Source organism: Sinocyclocheilus rhinocerous, unplaced genomic scaffold (genome assembly GCF_001515625.1).
Source record: "Sinocyclocheilus rhinocerous isolate Xijiao unplaced genomic scaffold, SAMN03320098_v1.1 scaffold2844, whole genome shotgun sequence".
NCBI lineage: Eukaryota > Metazoa > Chordata > Actinopteri > Cypriniformes > Cyprinidae > Sinocyclocheilus > Sinocyclocheilus rhinocerous.
The window spans coordinates 22,257-41,452 of NW_015633174.1; the positions used below are offsets into that span (position 1 = coordinate 22,257).

The following is a 19,196-nucleotide window of genomic DNA, read 5'->3' on the forward strand; positions in this document are numbered from 1 at the left end:
ACTCTATATGATGAAATCTATTCATAAAATTTCATCTTTCACCCAGTGATTTTTGCTGGTGTGTTGTTTTAGCTGTTCCCAATGTTTTCATTATTTCAGAATGAATTTAAGCACAAAATGTAATGCTGAATAATGATTTGTCCTTTAAAAAAACTGTATGCAGATTTCACACACAAATTTGTGTATGACTGATTAATGAATGAGACCCATTGTCGTAAGACTGCGGATATCTAGAGAAGGAGTTGTTCTCAGACACATTCGAAAGTCCAGACTGGTCCGTTCTGGTCTGTTTTACCCCTCGTTTATAAGACTTTTCTGATAAACACTTCACTTCAACTTGGACAGTTCATATCAAATGCATTCTGTTAGTCAGGAAGCTGCATATTGACTTGGCAGTGTCACGACAGATACGATACTGAGCTTTGTGGAAACTGGAAACAGGCCGTTTCACAGGCTTCTTGTCTCTGGTAATGTCACTGGACTGACCCTGTGGTGCTTGAGTTCACTGCCATCTTTACAAAACACCCACTTAGCGAGGACTCTGCTGACGCAAACGATATGGCCAAGTATGTAACGAGTTGGAGTTGATATAATCTCTGACTTAAACTTCAGTCTTTACTGATAAGATATCCCGGCTGATCTTGAGGCGTGTCAGTGGTTCAATTATTGTCTTATGTTCCACCCAATCCTTGTTCAGCAGGGATGAAATGGTCACTGTTCCCACTAAATGTTGCATTGTGGCCCCTCGTCACGTGGCTCCAGAATTGGCTGATTCCACAACTGATTTCATGACTCCTGCTAACGCTGTTAAGGTTGGGAGTAAGAGCTCATCCACTGCCATTTGGAAGAAACTTGGAATGTTAGTCGTAGACAATGACTGCCTTTTAGTCTCTTTCCAATCCAAACTCTAAGCTTGTGGCCCAGATTCACCCCACTTCTCCATGTCCATTAAATACTATCTGCATCCACACTTCGCTACCACCATACCTTCATATTTATACTGATATGTCACCACTTCTGCATCATCTAGGTAGAGCAGGGAGATGGGATCTAGTTCAGTGGGAACGCAACAAGCCCTGGACACTCTTTGTGGACTTTTCAGACTGACCAAAGTTTGCACAATGGCATGTTTAGTAGGTGTAACGTGTTTGGTCAAAGGGTACATGCACGTCCCCGTACACTCGAAGGCTTCATAACCGGAGGGTGCTAGGATCCAACTGTCCCAGCCGATGTCTTTGAAGTCCACATAGAGGGAGGTCTTTTTACACTGGTTGCCTTTGGCATTGCGTCGGATTCTAGACGCTGTGTCATAGATGAGGTTGGAGCGCATCTGTAGGAGAGCCTCCTCGCTCTGCTCCTCTTCCTCATTCCCATCTTTTTGTCCCATAACTTCCAGGTCGTCCCAGAGACCAGTCAGTTCTAGGTCAATGTTGTCTTGAACACCAGGCCCAGTGGTCTCATGCTGGATCAGCTCATTGAGCTCTCGTTGGTCTCCGCGGTGGTCTCTGCTCTGGTCATCAGAGAAGACGATCATTAAGGGTTTGTGCTTGTCCTCAGGGCTGGTGTCAATGTCCATGTCCCCTCCTCTGGCGGTGCCTTCCTCCTTACCTTCGGTTGACGTCAAACTCTGAGAGTTCAAACTGGCTATGTGGACCTCCAGCCTGTGGGTGGTGCCATAGTCTGATTTCCTCCAAAGATGCACCGCAGCGGTCATGTCAAAGGATTCCCACCCGTTATCTGTACCGTAAACCTGTCGAGATGCCAACTCCACTAGTTCTGTTTCTCCCTCTTGCTTGGTTTGATTTCCTCCATCAATATTGTCCCCTCTTATTTCCTGACTGCTGTTCGTTTCAATCTGTTTGACCTCATATATGGTCACTTTTCTGTCAACACCAGTGTATTTGTTGCGGTCAGTCTGGACCAAAGTATACAGTCGGAGCTCAGCTGTGGTGACTCTCTCGTGATGTGGGATAGACACGTTGAAGATAAGTGGGTGTTGTCTCACCCCACTAGGTCCCACACTGTATGGGGAGGAGTCTGAAAAAAAAAATTAGGAATTCAAATTCTCATGTTGTCATTATAAATCTACCATAAATATGACTCAAAGATATGTCTAATAATATTACAATAAAATATAAAAAATATATTATATGTGTGTATGTATGTATGTATGTGTTTGTGTGTGTGTGTGTGTGTATATAAAATGAAAGTAACTAGGTGAAAATAAGGTCAAATTGTCACTTTTTGAATGCATTTCTAGACAATATGAAGATTTTTAACTTTCACAACACAACAAAAATGCATTTTAAAATCTCTTAATTATTCATATAGTTCTGCAGAGATATTAAATTTGCATCAAAGTGCTATTATGTATAACGACACACAACTGAAAAAAAAGCCAACTATTATTTGAGATCAAATTTTTGAGACTTATCACAGCACATATTAGTGCTCGTTTGTTGGTTTTGATTGCTTTTATTGTCCCCATTTGTAAGTCACTTCGGATAAAAGCGTCTGCTAAATGACTAAATGTAAATGTATTATTGTCTTGATTAATTACATATCATTTAGCAAGCACAAGTATTATATTTTAATCAACAAGCAAATAGCCTAGTGCACAACCAAAAAATGCATTTTAGAACACTTTTCTAGAATTTTCTAACATCCTTACTTGATTATTCAATTACTTTAAATACTTAGTCAACATTATTGTTTCTTTGTACTACATCCACAATAGAAAATAAATAATTTTATTGCCATAAGATTTTATTAAAATAAATAAATAAAACAATTTCCACAATACAAACACAGTTACACTGTCCTCATAGGAAAAGTAAATATACAATTACCTTCATTTTTAAAGCTGCGTACAATGTTTGCAGAAGGCATTGCTGTTCGGTCATTGGCGAAGCGGTTGTAGAGCTCCAGCATGTACTCAGGGGGCTCTACTCGAGTGGCCCCTGGCTGCACAGGGGGGCCGGGACGTGTCAGGTTAAAAGTGCGCAGAAACTGTCCCTTCAGGGTCTCCAGCAAGCTCTGCATGTCTACCTCACTGTCCTGCTCCAGAAGTGAAGGATCCAGAATCCCTCCATGTCCGTCATCCAGCCCTGGAGCAGTGCGGAGCTTCTCGGGGGAGCCGATAGGGCTACTCTGTGCACAGAAGGGCCCCCAGAAGAGCAGGAAAAAGGCCAATAAAACAGATGTGCTGGATGAACACGTAATCCAAAAGTAATTCCTGCTGACACCCATGATGTAAGGCAAATGAGGTGTGTATCAGCTATAGGTGCAGAGTTTCACAGTAGCGAAATATAGATCTATAGATCCAGTGACAAATGCCTTTAATTTAAAGAACTCAACCCTTTCTTCTGGATGGAAGGTCAGTGGTCACTCCAGTGCAGAATGTAGGAAAGTAAAGCCGTCCTATGCTGTTTTGGTTCTTATATGTAGCCGCAGACTGGTCACTGCATTAAAGTGCCTCTATTCCTGACCTCTGAGCATTTATTCTTTGATGTCTGAAAAGTTTGGACTAGAGGGTGGTTTCACTACGTGAAAGAGATGTCCCTCTGTGGCATCTCTTTTCAAATGTTTTTTCCTCTCTCTCTCTCTCTTTCACTCTTGCTCTCCCTACTTTCTCTCTCTCTGTCCCTTATCTACAAACTAGGAAGCTCTGCGTTTCTAGTGTTCATAGTGTCCCAGTGTGTATGTGTGTGTGTGTGCGCGCGTACCGTTATCTTCTTTCTTTTCCTTAATGAGGATTTTGTAAACATTGCTCTGATACGTGCAGAAGCCCCTTCCTTTGTTTGGGTGGGTGAGCCAGGGCAGATTTTGGGCCTAGTGTTTATTTGTTTTTCCTATGATTTCCTATGAGTTTTGGGACTTAAGTTTATTGACCATTTCTTTTTGACAAATGTCTGAAGAGTGCCTCCATATCTTTGAACAAGAGAGGATAAATATCTGTGGTGATGGAAATTGAAATGAAATGAGGTGTGAGAGGATAGACTGAGACACTTTTTGCCATTACAATGCTGTAATCTGTAAATCTGTGTGCATCTCAGAGAGTTTTGTAAGCATTTTGTAAGTCACTTCGGATAAAAGCGTCTGCTAAATGACTAAATGTAAATGTATTATTGTCTTGATTAATTACATATCATTTAGCAAGCACAAGTATTATATTTTAATCAACAAGCAAATAGCCTAGTGCACAACCAAAAAATGCATTTTAGAACACTTTTCTAGAATTTTCTAACATCCTTACTTGATTATTCAATTACTTTAAATACTTAGTCAACATTATTGTTTCTTTGTACTACATCCACAATAGAAAATAAATAATTTTATTGCCATAAGATTTTATTAAAATAAATAAATAAAACAATTTCCACAATACAAACACAGTTACACTGTCCTCATAGGAAAAGTAAATATACAATTACCTTCATTTTTAAAGCTGCGTACAATGTTTGCAGAAGGCATTGCTGTTCGGTCATTGGCGAAGCGGTTGTAGAGCTCCAGCATGTACTCAGGGGGCTCTACTCGAGTGGCCCCTGGCTGCACAGGGGGGCCGGGACGTGTCAGGTTAAAAGTGCGCAGAAACTGTCCCTTCAGGGTCTCCAGCAAGCTCTGCATGTCTACCTCACTGTCCTGCTCCAGAAGTGAAGGATCCAGAATCCCTCCATGTCCGTCATCCAGCCCTGGAGCAGTGCGGAGCTTCTCGGGGGAGCCGATAGGGCTACTCTGTGCACAGAAGGGCCCCCAGAAGAGCAGGAAAAAGGCCAATAAAACAGATGTGCTGGATGAACACGTAATCCAAAAGTAATTCCTGCTGACACCCATGATGTAAGGCAAATGAGGTGTGTATCAGCTATAGGTGCAGAGTTTCACAGTAGCGAAATATAGATCTATAGATCCAGTGACAAATGCCTTTAATTTAAAGAACTCAACCCTTTCTTCTGGATGGAAGGTCAGTGGTCACTCCAGTGCAGAATGTAGGAAAGTAAAGCCGTCCTATGCTGTTTTGGTTCTTATATGTAGCCGCAGACTGGTCACTGCATTAAAGTGCCTCTATTCCTGACCTCTGAGCATTTATTCTTTGATGTCTGAAAAGTTTGGACTAGAGGGTGGTTTCACTACGTGAAAGAGATGTCCCTCTGTGGCATCTCTTTTCAAATGTTTTTTCCTCTCTCTCTCTCTCTTTCACTCTTGCTCTCCCTACTTTCTCTCTCTCTGTCCCTTATCTACAAACTAGGAAGCTCTGCGTTTTTAGCGTTCATGGTGTCCCTGTGTGTGTGTGTGTGTGTGTGTGTGTGTGTGTGTGTGTGTGTGTGTGTGTGTGTACCGTTATCTGCTTTCTTTTCCTTAATGAGGATTTTGTAAACATCGCTCTGATACGTGCAGAAGCCCCTTCCTTTGTTTGGGTGGGTGAGCCAGGGCAGATTTTGGGCCTAGTGTTTATTTGTTTTTCCTATGATTTCCTATGAGTGTTGGGACTTAAGTTCATTGACCATTTCTTTTTGACAAACGTCTGAAGAGTGCCTCAGTATCTTTGAAAAAGAGAGAGGATAAATATCTGCGGTGACGGAAATTGAAATGAAATGAGGTGTGAGAGGTTGCAGGATAGACTGAAAACAGCCACTTTTTGCCATTACAAAGCTATTATCTGTGAATCTCTGTGTATCTCAGAGAGGTTTGTAAGCATCAATTGCAATGAAACGAGTACTTGAAAGTCAAACATTCCCTCATGGGAAATAAATAAGTTGTTCAAACTGTGGACAGATGTCTTTTTCCCCATACACAAACAAAACCTACTGAATTCCATGCATGTGAGTATTTTGTTTGTATTTCCACTGACTTCTGGAGCATCTTATCATCTGTAGGGTCTGCAGCAGGGTGCCTGCTGAAGAGCTTTGCGCTTACGGGCAAAAACAAACCGCTCATTCAGAAGTGGAGGGAAGCCCTTATCACCCACTCTGAGGGGCTGACAGTCACAGCTCTGCGGCCAATGGAAAACGTCTCCAGAGGCTCAAGATGTCAAGTACCCAATAGACGGACTTCATACACTGGTACATCCCCACTTTGCAAAACCGTGTAGAGGTAATTACGAGAGGAATGCTTCAGTCAAGAAGAGTTTCTACTTCCAATACTCACCTAAGATCAGTTTCATCCTATCTGATCCAAATCTGACTCCAGTGCAAATGAAATGCAAAAGGAGAAATTTTGAAGCATGTACACACTAGGGGGTGTGCAATAATGATGAAAAATTATATCTCTATATTTTCTGAAATTTTGTAGACAACGTTAATTAGATGATATTTTGCTGAGTGTGTTATTGTGCTGGTACCTTGGCAGGTTTAGGATCCGTGGACAGCTTGAAAATTCTTCATATTCTGTGTGGTGGCTAGTTTGCAAGAGTAACAGAAATTAACTTTTAAGCTTAAATTGATTTTTTTACCTTTTATGGGCATTTTTGCCTTAAAAATGCCCATTTTTTTCTAACCTAATTAAATGTATGTATATCTTTTGTGTCAAATTCTTAAATTTATTCAAATTCAAATACTAAGACATTATTGGGCTGTTACCAATCAGATTAAATCAGTATCAACAAAATTTGTGTTTGCAATGCAGAGGTGGTACAGAATCTGCATCTGAAGTGGCATTTTTAGATGCATTTACACACGCTGTTTAAAGGGGTCATATCATGTTACTAAAAAGAACATTATTTTGTGTATTTGGTGTAATGAAATGTTTATGCGGTTTAAGGTTAAAAAAACACATTATTTTCCACATACTGTACATGATTGTTTCTCCTCTATGCCCCGCCTTTCTGAAACGTGTCGATTTTGACAATCATGCATTTAACCTGCAGTTACATTTGCATAAATGTTTTGATGTTTTTAAAAAAAAAGTTGAATACTGATATTTGAAATAATTTGGGGGGAAAAAAGGTAAAATATACTTTAAATATAAGCCTAAAATCGGCAGTAGGTGGTGGCAAATCACTGCATGAGCGAGTCGTTGAGTCATTCATTCATCCAATTCGTTCAAATGGCTAATTGATTCAGTAAAGCAACACCTTCGTGTGCTGCTCAGAGAGGCAATGCAGGCTTTGTTTGGAACTATTTTCGTTGTCGAAATACAGCAAATACATGTAAGTCTAACATGCAAGTAACTTATTAAATTATTGTTTATTGAACTGTTCTTCAAATCAATATCACATTTGCAATCGTGCTGATATTTGGAGAAAATCGTCACTCTTCCTGTGATATTAGCTTCAAATTAAACACTGGGAACCATATGATGTTTTTTGTGATTAATTCATTGCCAACAACACCAAAAAATATCTAACCTTCCACTGCAGTTCTCAAATGTCGTTCTTTATTTCATATATTTAAAGGGTTACTCCACCCCAAAATGAAAATTTTGTCGTTAATCACTTACCCCCATGTCGTTCCAAACCCGTAAAAGCTTTGTTCGTCTTCGGAACACAATTTAAAGTCCCCATGAAATCAAAATTAAAGTTTTTTGGGTGTTAGTATCAATATGTTAGTAGCTGACACATAAGAGCGTACGCAGTTTGCTTATGACCGGTAAAACTCTTTACAGCAACTAGACTTGAGCTAAATATATGTAGGCTATATTTATTAAGCAGCCATACGGGCATTTAGTGGTTAAACCATGGCATTACATTAATTTTCTGGCCACCAAATGTCTCTAATTTGCCTCTTTGCACTGGAATTTAAAAAACATTTTCTCTATTTTAACCCTAAATACTACACTAATTGTAATATCAATTATAAGCATATTACAAAAAATATTAATGCTGTCTCTTCATCACTCCCCAGAATAAAATGCGATTGTAAAAGGTAGTCAGCGTAGTTATCAATACACAATAAATGCACATGATGTGTTAATAATCACTAGAAATTGCTGAAATTATAGTGAAACTGCTGTCTATCCTACTTAAACCCATTCAAACATGTTGACAGCGCGGAGTTGTTTGGAACTATAGAGAATGAGGAGTTACGTCACGATCTTTTCACTCCGCATTGCATTTCGGGAAGGCGCCGCCATATTAGCAGGATACGCTATCCGTTCCCATGGTTACTTCTCATTCTCTATAAGGATAAATGCTTATCTTTTGTTTTGTTTTTGCCTTTAAGTTAAACAACCATTCATTCTTCATTGTATCGTTTGCAGGGAAGAGAAGCTATTTTATCGCACTGCATGATATTGTAACACCAAGTTGAAATGTTAAACAGCCCAGATGGGAAACTGTGTGGGGCTAATAATGCACAGGAGACGAGAGGATGGCGTATTTTCCCGAGTTTAATAAAACACCTCAAGCACCGACACACTCGTCCACATACATGGGGGAACGAGTGAGGGAAAAAAAAGTACACAAGCATCCAACTCAGGTCACAAACAGAAAGGAATCAAATAAAATAAAGATGTCGGTAGAGCAAGTTATCTCTTCACCTTTTCAACTCGTACAGACACACGCTATGCACATGCGCAGATGTCAATCTGCCACAAAACTACCGTAAATGCTCTAGTGGCCGTTACAGAGTCCCCCCTGGAACAAATTGGCTGTCCTCAGCCAACTCAGCCAACAAAATACAGGACATAAACAACTCCATACATGAATAGTTGTAAATACTCCCCTCAAAAAGATCAAAAAGAATACATGATGAGAAATACCAACATACATGACAGTTTTTAACTCACCAAACCACTTTGTCCTAGAATACATAAAGAAAATGTGACAAGCAAACAGAAAAGAAAACACATAGGCATTTCAAAAACCCATGGCAAAATACATTTTACAGGATAGATTTTACTTTTAGAAGAACAAAACACAACAGTGTTGGTTAACCTAAAAACAGTCAACAAAAAGTATAATTGTTGTCATTATAAATATTCATTTTTCCATGGCCACGGAGGAGAATCACATATTGTGGGTCACATTCAGCGAACAGTCACGAACTCACTGTACTTTTTATATTTATTTCAACAAATGACAAGCAAAATCAAATCCCTAGGAGCTTGGGGAAAGTTTTGTAGCATTTTCAAATGCTGGTTTAATGTGCTAAGACAGTGATGCTAAAAGACATGCAGATGAGCCAGAATATTAACGTGACATGTTTAAATGTAAAGCGTTTTCCTCTCTTTAGAAAACTGTAATCTAGAAAGCGCTTCTGGATTAAGACAGCGATTTCTAAAGTTCATATTTTGGGCTCATCTGTTTTTCCACACATATTATGCTTTATTAGTAAGATGTGTGTACAGAATGTGGTCTTTAAATATCACTGTCTCGGTGCATTAAGCGCGTTCTTTATATGAGAGGAAAATGCTTAACGTGTAAATAAAGGCGTTGCGTTCACATTTTGATCTTATATGCATATCTGCACATAGTATATGCTTTACAATTTTGTCTTTATCACTGTCTTGGTACATTAAGCCACTTTAAGCATTTTAGAAAGTCCCCTGTTCAAGTTCTGCTAGTTCACAAGCCTAGTGGGAGTGAGAGTCGTGCTCACAAAGAAGGTAATGTGTTAACTATTAAACCAACAAAATCAAAATTTTCAAAAACACACAGCAATGTGATTCTTTTATTGAGTGAGAGTCAGTGGGTTTAATCAGTGACCTTAACAGATTTACTATTCGGCGTCTTCTCCGCGACCTCCTTCCCTTGGTGTTTTTACACATAGAAAAAGCGAAAAAACATATTGCATTGTCCAGTTTTCTCTCAGAACGATGATCTGAGTTACTATTGCAATTATCGATGCAGTATGAATGACATACACTGGTGACATTTTTCACAATCGCGACAAACAATCAAATACTGCCCTAAACTCAATAGCGGAAAGGCAGCGCTATCCTGCAAGTATGGCGGATAAACAAAGCAGTTTCCCAGAACTCAACGCGGCGTTACGTCACATTCTCATTCTTTATTGAGAGCTCCATGAACCACGTGACCGCGTGGCGGCGAGATCAAAGCGTGTCGCAACTCTGTTTCTCAACGGCTCTGGTTTTCAATGAAATGGTCGAACTGATTAGAAAAAGGTTCGCGATTCAGGCTCAATCAGGCTCCTACGATTCACTCATGCACAGAATCTGTCACGGCTAAGAAATTGAACTAGTAAATCACCTGTAGAAGCCTATAGTATATTTAATCATACACATGAATACACAAGAAAATGCAAAAATGCTGCTTCCAAATGGAATGCTTTGGTGCTATTTTTCCCAGCAATTTTGAAACTCTATACCATTATTACATTATAAAGAGCAGCATTCTTCAAAATGTATTTAGTACTCCACAGGTAATTATTATTTAAGTTTATAAATGGGCATGCGTGTGAAATGTTGACCCAGTAACCAGTGGTGTCACATGCTTTGCTCACTCTCTTCCTCTAGATAATCTTTCCTACATAGGAGAAACACTTGATGACAGTGTAGTTTATCTTTGAAACTGTTGTGCTGCCATGAGCTCCATTTAAGTGTACAAGAGACACATCTGGAAACGTCCACTGAAGAGCATCACGGAACAAACTGGAATCCACCAAATGAATGACTCACCTGACCATATATTCACATTATCAGCTTTGTGTTGATTTTGAGCAGCACATTGTCCGTCTAATTCAGCCTGATCGGAAATAGGAAATTCCTTCCCTATCATTTAATCAGCATTATGACAGCTGACAGATACAATGCTATCTGGGCTTCTTTTTTCTTTACGTAATTCCCAGTGTTTTTACCCCTTCCCCTGGTCTCTTGTGTGAATTCTGATCTGAAAGCATTCTTCCCATTTCTCTCTCACACTCTGTCACATTTTATCTCTTCTGACACACTATCTCATTCTGACTGCAACCAGACAACAGAAGTGAAGGTGCAGGAAAGAAAAGCCAGATAAAAACAGTTTATTTACTGACAGTAATCCACGTTTTGTGTTTTCACCAAATTGTTCACAGACTCTACTGGAGTCTAACACAGTCTAGTGATCACATAAAAAATAACTATTTTAAACCTCTGCCACAATAGATTTTGTTTTAATTTATCATTAAGAATTAAAGGTGGGCAAGACTTCTCCTTGTTGAAAAAAAAAGGCTCTTTAAAACCAAAGCCGACCAGCATTTTAGTTTTTGTTGGGGAGTTATTTTTTTTTTAGATTCATTAGAAAATACTATAAAATTTCTACAAAAAGGTAATTAAATACTCTTTATAAATCTCTAAACTGTTTACTCCAATACTGCATCACTTCAAAATTCACATCTTGTCTTGTAAGTAGATCAAATCTGTAATTTCTGTACATAAGGTGTCATATACTGTAGCGGACAAAACCTGAGAGATGAACATTACCACTAGTCTTACTCTGAAGACATTATTCAGAGCAGTTCATGGTGTAAAACCCGATGGAGTTGTCCAGCTTGTTGTGTACTCCTCTGAGGAGCTAGACAGGACTTAGTTTGAACTTTGTTCGTTTGATGGTGTCACTATGACGGTCCAGCAGTCGGTCTGTTGAGGAACTCCTGAATCTCTCGGTTCAGCTGCTCATTGCGCACAAGTGCTTCATCCCTGCTGCGCTCTGCATTGCGTAGTAAGATCTCTAATGCAGCTTTGCAGCGTCGCTCTGCCTCTAGTGCTGCCTGCAACTTTGCCACTGTAGCGCTCAGCTCTTTGTTCTTCTGCTGGAGACTGAAAGTACAAACACACACACACACTTATATATATATATATATAAGATAGTAAGATTAAGCAAAAGCTAAAGGCATTTATAGGCATTTATAAAGTTAACAAAATATTTATCTTTAAAATAAATGCTATTTTCAACTTTATTTTCATCAAAGGATCCTGAAAAAATATTTCCACAAAACATTAAGCAGCACAACTGTTTTCAACAATGATAATCATAATAATGTCACTTGAGCACCACACCAGCATATTAGAATGATTTCTGAAGGGACATATGACAGTAAAGACTGGAGTAATGGCTGCTGAAGATTCAGCTTTGCATCACAGGAATTAATTACATCTTAAAATATATTAAAATAGAAAAGAGTTCTTTTAAACTGTAACAATATTTCACAAAATTAGGCTACTGTTTTTACTGTACTGTATATTTCATCCAAAAATGCAGCCTTGGTGAGCTTAATCAATACATTTTAATCAATACATTTTATTTATTGGAAATCAAAGATCCCTGAGTGTTCTGAGTTGTTGCTAGATGGTTTCTAGAGTGTTCTATGTGGTTGCTAATTGTTGGTTACTTAATAGGCCACATATAAAGAGCTCACCCCCAAGACTCATTCTGGTCCCTAAATATGGCCCGGATCCCTCCTTCAATGTAAGTATGAGCCCATTTTATTGTCTGCCATGCAAAGTCTATGTCTGAAGGATGTTTGTTCAAATCCCTGACCCTTCACAAACTCCACTATGGCAAATGATGAACACAGGTACACACTTGTATTTGGCCGTACCTGTTGATGATGTTTGTTGAGTCTGTGTTTTCTGGTTGTGCTGGATTGCTTTTCTGTAGAGCAGCTGCTGTAGGTTCCACGGTCTTCTCTCTGCTCACAGCTGGCGCAGTCACATCGTTGCTCGGCCGAGGTTTGGGAACGGGTGTTGTGCTCTGTGCCTGTGGTTTTACAGCGTCTATCTGTTTGTCCACGACATTGCTACCTGTCTTATGCAAGCCTGTGTCCTCTGTGTCCTTCTGTCCTTCGACTTTTTCCTTTTCACTTTTCTGCCCTCCAGAAAACAGTGTCACTTTCTGCAGGTCAAGTAACTTAAAGATGTCCTCTGAGAATGTTTTCTCTTCGTTCTCGTTAAAGCTCTCCTGGAGCCTGCTCCAGCGTTCCCAAGAAGGCTCACGGCCTCTTCCCGCTGGCGGACAGCCTAAGCTGGGTAGAGTTTGCGTCCTTTTTCTGGGGCTGTCGGGCCAGGTGTCGGTTGCAGATGAAAATGGAGAGGAAGGAGAAAGAGGTGTGTCTTCTGATCCCGTCTCAGATGACCACAGGTCCTTCCTCTCTTCCTCAGGTTTGTCCATTTCCTCTTCCTCAGGAGATTCAGACAGGGAGGACACCTCGCACTTAAGAGAGAAGAGTAATACGATCGGTTAAGAGATACAGGTGTGAAAGTAACGCAGTGACAGCTTCAAAAAAACCTTGACAAACAGCAGGTGTGTTCATCAAGTATGACTACACTCTAAAAAATGTTGGGTTGTTTCGACCCAACATTGGGTCAAATATGGACTAACCCAACAGTTGGGTTAAATTTTTTAATTAAAGTTTTAACCCAAAAGTTGGGTTAGTCCATATTTGACCCAACGTTGAGTTGAAACAACCCAGCATTTTTTAGAGTGTATTCTTAATTTGAAGCCTACAAACAAAAACCTTTCCAGCTATTTTGATTTTTTTTTATAAATTACATTATAAATAATATGCCATCTAAATGCTTAAAGTCTCTGAAGAAAACGAAAAAAAAAATTTCTAGCTGAATATTTCAAAACGGATCAAATATTTCAGAATTTTGAAAATCACTGATATTGCCAAGAACAAGGCCAAATTTATATTGAAATTTTTTTATACACTACCACTTAGAATTCTGGGGTAAGAGCATTTTGTAAGACATCAGTACTTTTATTCAGCAAAGACACATCAAATTCATCAAACGTGACAGTAAAGACATTTATAATGTTTCAAAGCATTTCTATTTCAAATAAATTCCTGGAAAAAAAAAAAAGTATGACAATTTCTACAAAAATAAGACTTCTTGAATACTAAATCAGCATATTAAAGTGATTTCCGAAGGATCATGTGACACTGACTGGCTGCTGAAAAATCGGTTTCGGCCATTAAAGAAATCAATTCATTTTAAATGTTAAATGATTTAACATAATGAATTATATTAAAATAGAAAACAGTTAATATTATACTATTTTACAGTATCACAGTTTTACTGTATTTTTGAACAAATAAATGCAGCCTTGGCGAAGAGAGACTTCTTTCAAAAACATTAAAACATTTATATTTAAAATGTTGGATTTTATTATTTAAGAGCTCTCCAGGCCTATAAATCACCATTTTAAAACAGTTCTCCATGAATGTGCTTCTGAAAACAGCTGTTATTTTACGTGATCGGTACCTCTGCAGACTCCCAGCCCACAAAACTGCGAGGGTTACTGTTCTTCTTGCTTTTGCTTTTCTTGCTTGGAAGAGGAGATGGCAGCATGTCTTTAGAGCGTGGGAATAGCAGCTCATGGTGTCTGATCATCACCGTCATTACCTTCTGTATCATGGGCGTTCCTGTGTGTATGAGGTGAGAACAAAGATCATCACTACAAGGTGTTAACCATAAACACCATACTTGAAATCTCATTCTTACTCATTGCAGTTCAGGTTAAATATCCCATAAACAACCAATGATTTGTTTTTCTGATTGATATTCTGCGTGCTGTTAAAACAGGAAGTTGTATGATATGTCAAAGTTTTTATTTATTTATATATATATAGCTAATAGCCTTTAGTTTAAACATATTACCCAACTTTTCAACTACTGAAATGGAATAGCATATATAGCAAGAAATGTAGTGCAGAAAAAGTAGTATGCTAGCATGCCATGATATGCTTCTTGCTATTGCAGTTGGTTTTAGAAACAGGGGCATTCTCATTTTATTAGACGAAAATACTAAAAATTGGAGCAAGAAATTATGTCATTAACATTTTGGGTTCAATTTTCCAGAAAAGAAAGGCTGTAAATTTTAATCTTTTCTGCTAAAAAAATGTTTTTCGTATATTTGAACAGACATGGACTAGGAGTGGGCGATATGTCCAAAATCTTATATCACGATACGAGTAATTTTATTTCTCTGCAACAATATATATATATATCACGATATAGTTATTTTTGCTTTAAATAAGGTCTTTATGATATCAAAATTTTTGATACCATAGAAATTTCATAATTCTTGTTACCAGTGTCAATATCACAAAAAACTAATACTAGCCTAAATAAAAAAACTCAAGCTCACTGAAGACAAGTAAACTGTCAGTGATTAAATAAGAATAAGAAACTAATTAGAAGCAATTGATTTAGTCAAGAGCAGTGGGAGATTTTCTCTTTTGTTGTTTGATAAACATGAATGACAGACAACAGGAATATTAGACTGCTGTCACTTTAAGAGCTGCCCGGATCCAACATGTGTTTTCTTTCTCAGCTGTTTGCTTACACTTAAGAGCTACTGTACTGAGCTACTCTCTGACAGGGCTCAGAAACAGTCTCTCAGACAGCACACACATATAGCGAAATGTGTTCTCTTTCGCTGCCGATTGCATTTCAAAGGTTTAAAATCTTAATCGTGTCTTACTTAATCGTGTCTACCGGGATATCACCCACCCCTAACAGACTAAAAGGCACATCAATATTTTGAGTTCATGGGGTATTTTAAAAACAATATAAATTGCATAGAACACAATGTTTTATCCATCTTAGGATGATTACTGACCCTTCATCATACTGATGGCGTCCTCCACTTGCGGCTTGAACAGGTTCACTCCCATGACCGTGGCCAGGTTCTCAATGCTCATTTTATTCACCTTTGAGTTTTGTTGGACCTCAAAAAGGAATCTGAAATAACAAAAATAACAAAACAAATGCCATGGCCTGTTTTTGCTCCTATCAGTGTCTGATCCATTTTCACTCTTATAGGTCTTATAGGGTGCAGATGTAACTCAGGAGGTTGTAGTTCACTTTTGGCAGAAGGCTGATTTGTTCCTCCAGCTTTTCTTTGCCCTGGGATTGATCAGATTGCAGTTAGTTAAAGGATCAGTGCTCATCTGACATACTGTCTTTGTGAATGTGTTTCTCACAGCTGCAGTGGCAGCATCCAGCATCAGAGTGCTGTCAAGGAAGTCCTGATATTGAGTCCAGGGCACAACAGGTTCAGGAAGCTCTCTGAGGTACAACTTAAGTAAGGACGCCACCGTGTGGACATCAGTGTCACTGCAGGCAGAAGGTATGAACAAATGAAGTATAAATTTGACTTGCGATAATTACAGTCATTACAATCATCTTTGCAGTCAGAAAGGATGAAGATGAAATGCAAAAACAGTTGCTTGTCAAATGGATATGTGCGTGTGTTAAATGGCAAGATCTCTGTTAGTCAGGACAGGATGTGGCTCAGCCGCAGATCGTCAGTGTGTGCCAGGTTCCTCTGAAATAGTGTGCTTTTGTATCTCTCTTTCTCTATCTCTCATGCTTTTGCACGTCCTCTCTCTCTCTCTCACACATCTAGTTCATACATTCTGGGTCAAACTCTTTACCTATTCTACTTCCTCAAAATAGCAGTGAAGACTTTAGCGTCACCATAAATGGTCATGCAGAGTGTGGTCATCCACATAAAAGCCCCATTCGCATGCAAACTTGAAAGAACACTGAAGTCCGGAAACCAATGGTCACAAAATCAGGTCCAAAAATCATAAAATTAAATCTTTTAGTGGATTCCAGTTATTTCTTGACTTTTGGACATTTCTTTCATTATTTCGTTTCACATAATGCTTCTCTTCACCACACACAGTAGTAAGGAGTAACCTGAAGTTGTTACAAACAAATTAAATAAATACAATAAGCCATTGTATTACCTTTTTTCACTCTAATTCAAAAGTCTGGGGTCAGTATTTTTTTTTTATAAGGAATGAATATGTTTATTCAGCAGGGATGCATTCAATTGTTCAAAAGTAAAGGTAAAGATATTTGTACAATTATTAATTTATTTCTAATAAATGCTGCTCTTCTGAACCTTCTATTCAGCAGCTCAACTGTTTTCAACACTGATAATAATCATCAATTTGATCTTCAACCATCATAGGAATAAGTTATTATTTTAAAATATTTTAAAATACAAAACAGTTGTTTTAAATTGTAATAACATTTCACAATATTTGTTTTTATTATATTCTGTACTGTATTGTAATATCATGGTATTCCTTGAAGTACCATGTAAATGCCATGGTACATGAATGTAGTATGTATTCAGTACCATTGCATGCAATTACCGGACTAAACAATAACCAATATGCTTTATTCAGATCAGCTCTCTACAGCATTCATGAGTAATTTCACTCAGATTTAGACATGTGAAACTTTACCAGGGGAATGAGGGTCTCTCTCCGGCATCAAAGGCCTCTCTGAACTGTTTGACCTGGTTGTCCTGTCCTGGCAGGCGAAAGATGCCCTCCTCATTCAGACCGTGCTCTCTGATGAATTCAGCACACTTCTCCACCAGGATGGGCACCAGACGTGGCCCAAATTTCTTCTCATACACCATGATGTCTGAAAGGCTCTTTCCAAATACTTTGAGGAGAGAAACATAACAATTTTATTGAATAGCAGTGGCAGTCTATGGATATTATTAATAGGACACCCTTTGTACATTAGAGTCGTACAACACAGCAAAGTTATAGTAAACAAGAGGCTATTTAAATTTATCATAAATTATGACAGTCTCTCTGAAACAACCTAAATGCCATCAACGTAATAGGGTTTCATCCGAGTTACCAATTTTAACCACTAGTCTACACCACCATAAACTCTAAAAAAGGAATTTTGTGTATTGATTTTCCACAGGTGTTTTAGAAACCTGTTTTAGTCCTTTTAAATTATGCATTACATTGTGTTGTGTTTTAGGGTTAAATGAAATGTCCCTAAACTTAAAAGACATTGTCCTGGCACAAAATTACTAGTACCTTTTCCGTTTTTCTACAATTGTTTTCTTACAGTATGAGAGAGAATGATCCTAAGAACCTCCTCAATCTATAACAAACTTTATAATATAAATGTATATTATGATGAATGATAGATACCTCCATTAGACCGTGATCCGATGGCTTTGCGAATGGAGCGCACCCACTCTTCCATCTCGCTCTGACTGGTCGCCATGAGAACATAGGCTTCCCGCTCCCGCTCCCGATCTGTACTGCTACCTGCTGCATCAGGGACACAACAACTGTATGATTTTGCCCACCAACATATACAGTAGTAGCCAATGAGGTCTTATACACTGTAAACAACTTGCATAGATAGCAGGCCTGGGTTACACTTAGTGCAAGAGAAGTGTTAATTAAAAAACTCACCTGGGATAATCTCAAAAAGGAATTTATCATCTGCATTTGATGGCAGCTCATTAACATGGCATGAGAACAAAGGTATGGTTCCCTGAGATCAGAATGAGACAAGAGGGTATAGTTACAGTCCGAGTGGTAAATAATTTAGTAAATAGTCAAATTAGTAAATAAAATATAATAAATAAATAAAATAATAATAAATATCAGAAAAAATGCATAAATATAAAAGCAAATTTCACTTGCATTACGTTATCAGTTTGGAAACATTTACATGACATTCAGACAGAAAAATCTGAGACAACACTAAAAAATCTAGAATTCAAGATATAGATTAAACCTGGATTTTGATATTATGATATTATGATGTAAAATGAAGAGGAAATATTTAAGATTCTGAATAACATGATTATCACATGACCAAATACTAAAGACCAAATTCTAAATCAAAAAGAAAAAGGAAGAAGAAGATAAAAAGATCAAATTATTACAAGTTTAATTTTAGTTATTTGACTGATTGGACTAGCATTGCGTAAAATTAAAAAAAAACCAGGAAAGAAGAAATAAAAAAAATTAATAAAAAATTGATGCATTAAAAATAATAAAAATAGTGATGTTTGTATTACTCGTGCTTGCTTGTCTCCTACCTGGACAGCGCTCTCTCTGTCATCTTTATGGTATGTTAAGACATTTCCTCTCAGCACAAAGAAGCGCAGCTGCCAGTTCTTTACGATGGATCTCTGCTTCTTCAGCCAGCCTGTTTTCAGAGGTTTCTCCATGGATCTCTTAAAACCAGTGTGAGTGGATCCAGGGCTCCCTTCCCCTGGCATAACACTCTTGGAGCGAGCTGAGGTGGCAACCGATAAAAAGCAGGCAGAGAATAAGACAAACACGCAGATGAGTCCGAGACTTGCTGAAAATGAAATCACCTGTCACTGAACTAATTCTATTTTTATATCATGAGACCATCATGCACATGTGTGGTGATGACAGTGGCTAACTGTCTGAACCCGGCAGCTTCCTGCTTGACAAATATTTGCAGACTTGCTGTGATTGTCCTGATGCTGAAGAAAAAGTCCTGCTGTG

General features: G+C 38.4%; 2 protein-coding genes across 2 annotated transcripts in view; both read right to left on the reverse strand.

Annotated features, from left to right (window-relative positions):
* Window positions 1–955: 955 nt before the first annotated feature.
* Window positions 956–3,293, reverse strand: bmp10 (bone morphogenetic protein 10). Its single transcript, XM_016556528.1, has 2 exons — window positions 2,850–3,293; window positions 956–2,037 (listed from the first exon to the last, which is right to left on the reverse strand). Exons 1-2 carry the CDS (start codon window positions 3,247–3,249, stop codon window positions 956–958), a joined length of 1,482 nt encoding a protein of 493 aa, XP_016412014.1. The 5' UTR covers window positions 3,250–3,293.
* Window positions 3,294–10,768: 7,475 nt separating this feature from the next.
* The window catches only part of LOC107743332 (rho GTPase-activating protein 25-like), a 20,983-nt gene continuing 12,555 nt past the window's right edge, over window positions 10,769–19,196 (reverse strand). The window contains exons 11-13 of the mRNA XM_016556501.1: window positions 14,137–14,297; window positions 12,471–13,081; window positions 10,769–11,688 (exon numbers count right to left, since the gene is read on the reverse strand). Coding sequence (XP_016411987.1) covers window positions 11,487–11,688; window positions 12,471–13,081; window positions 14,137–14,297 — 974 coding nt within the window. The 3' untranslated portion in view covers window positions 10,769–11,486. The remainder of the gene's footprint in view (window positions 11,689–12,470; window positions 13,082–14,136; window positions 14,298–19,196) is intronic.

Coding starts and splice junctions, on each gene's coding strand:
- bmp10 (XM_016556528.1), bottom strand. CDS start 3,249: ATGGGTGTCAGCAGGAATTACTTTTGGATTACGTGTTCATCCAGCACA. Junction 2,038..2,849: donor ACGCAGCTTTAAAAATGAAG/GTAATTGTATAT, acceptor TTTTTTTTTCAG/ACTCCTCCCCATACAGTGTG.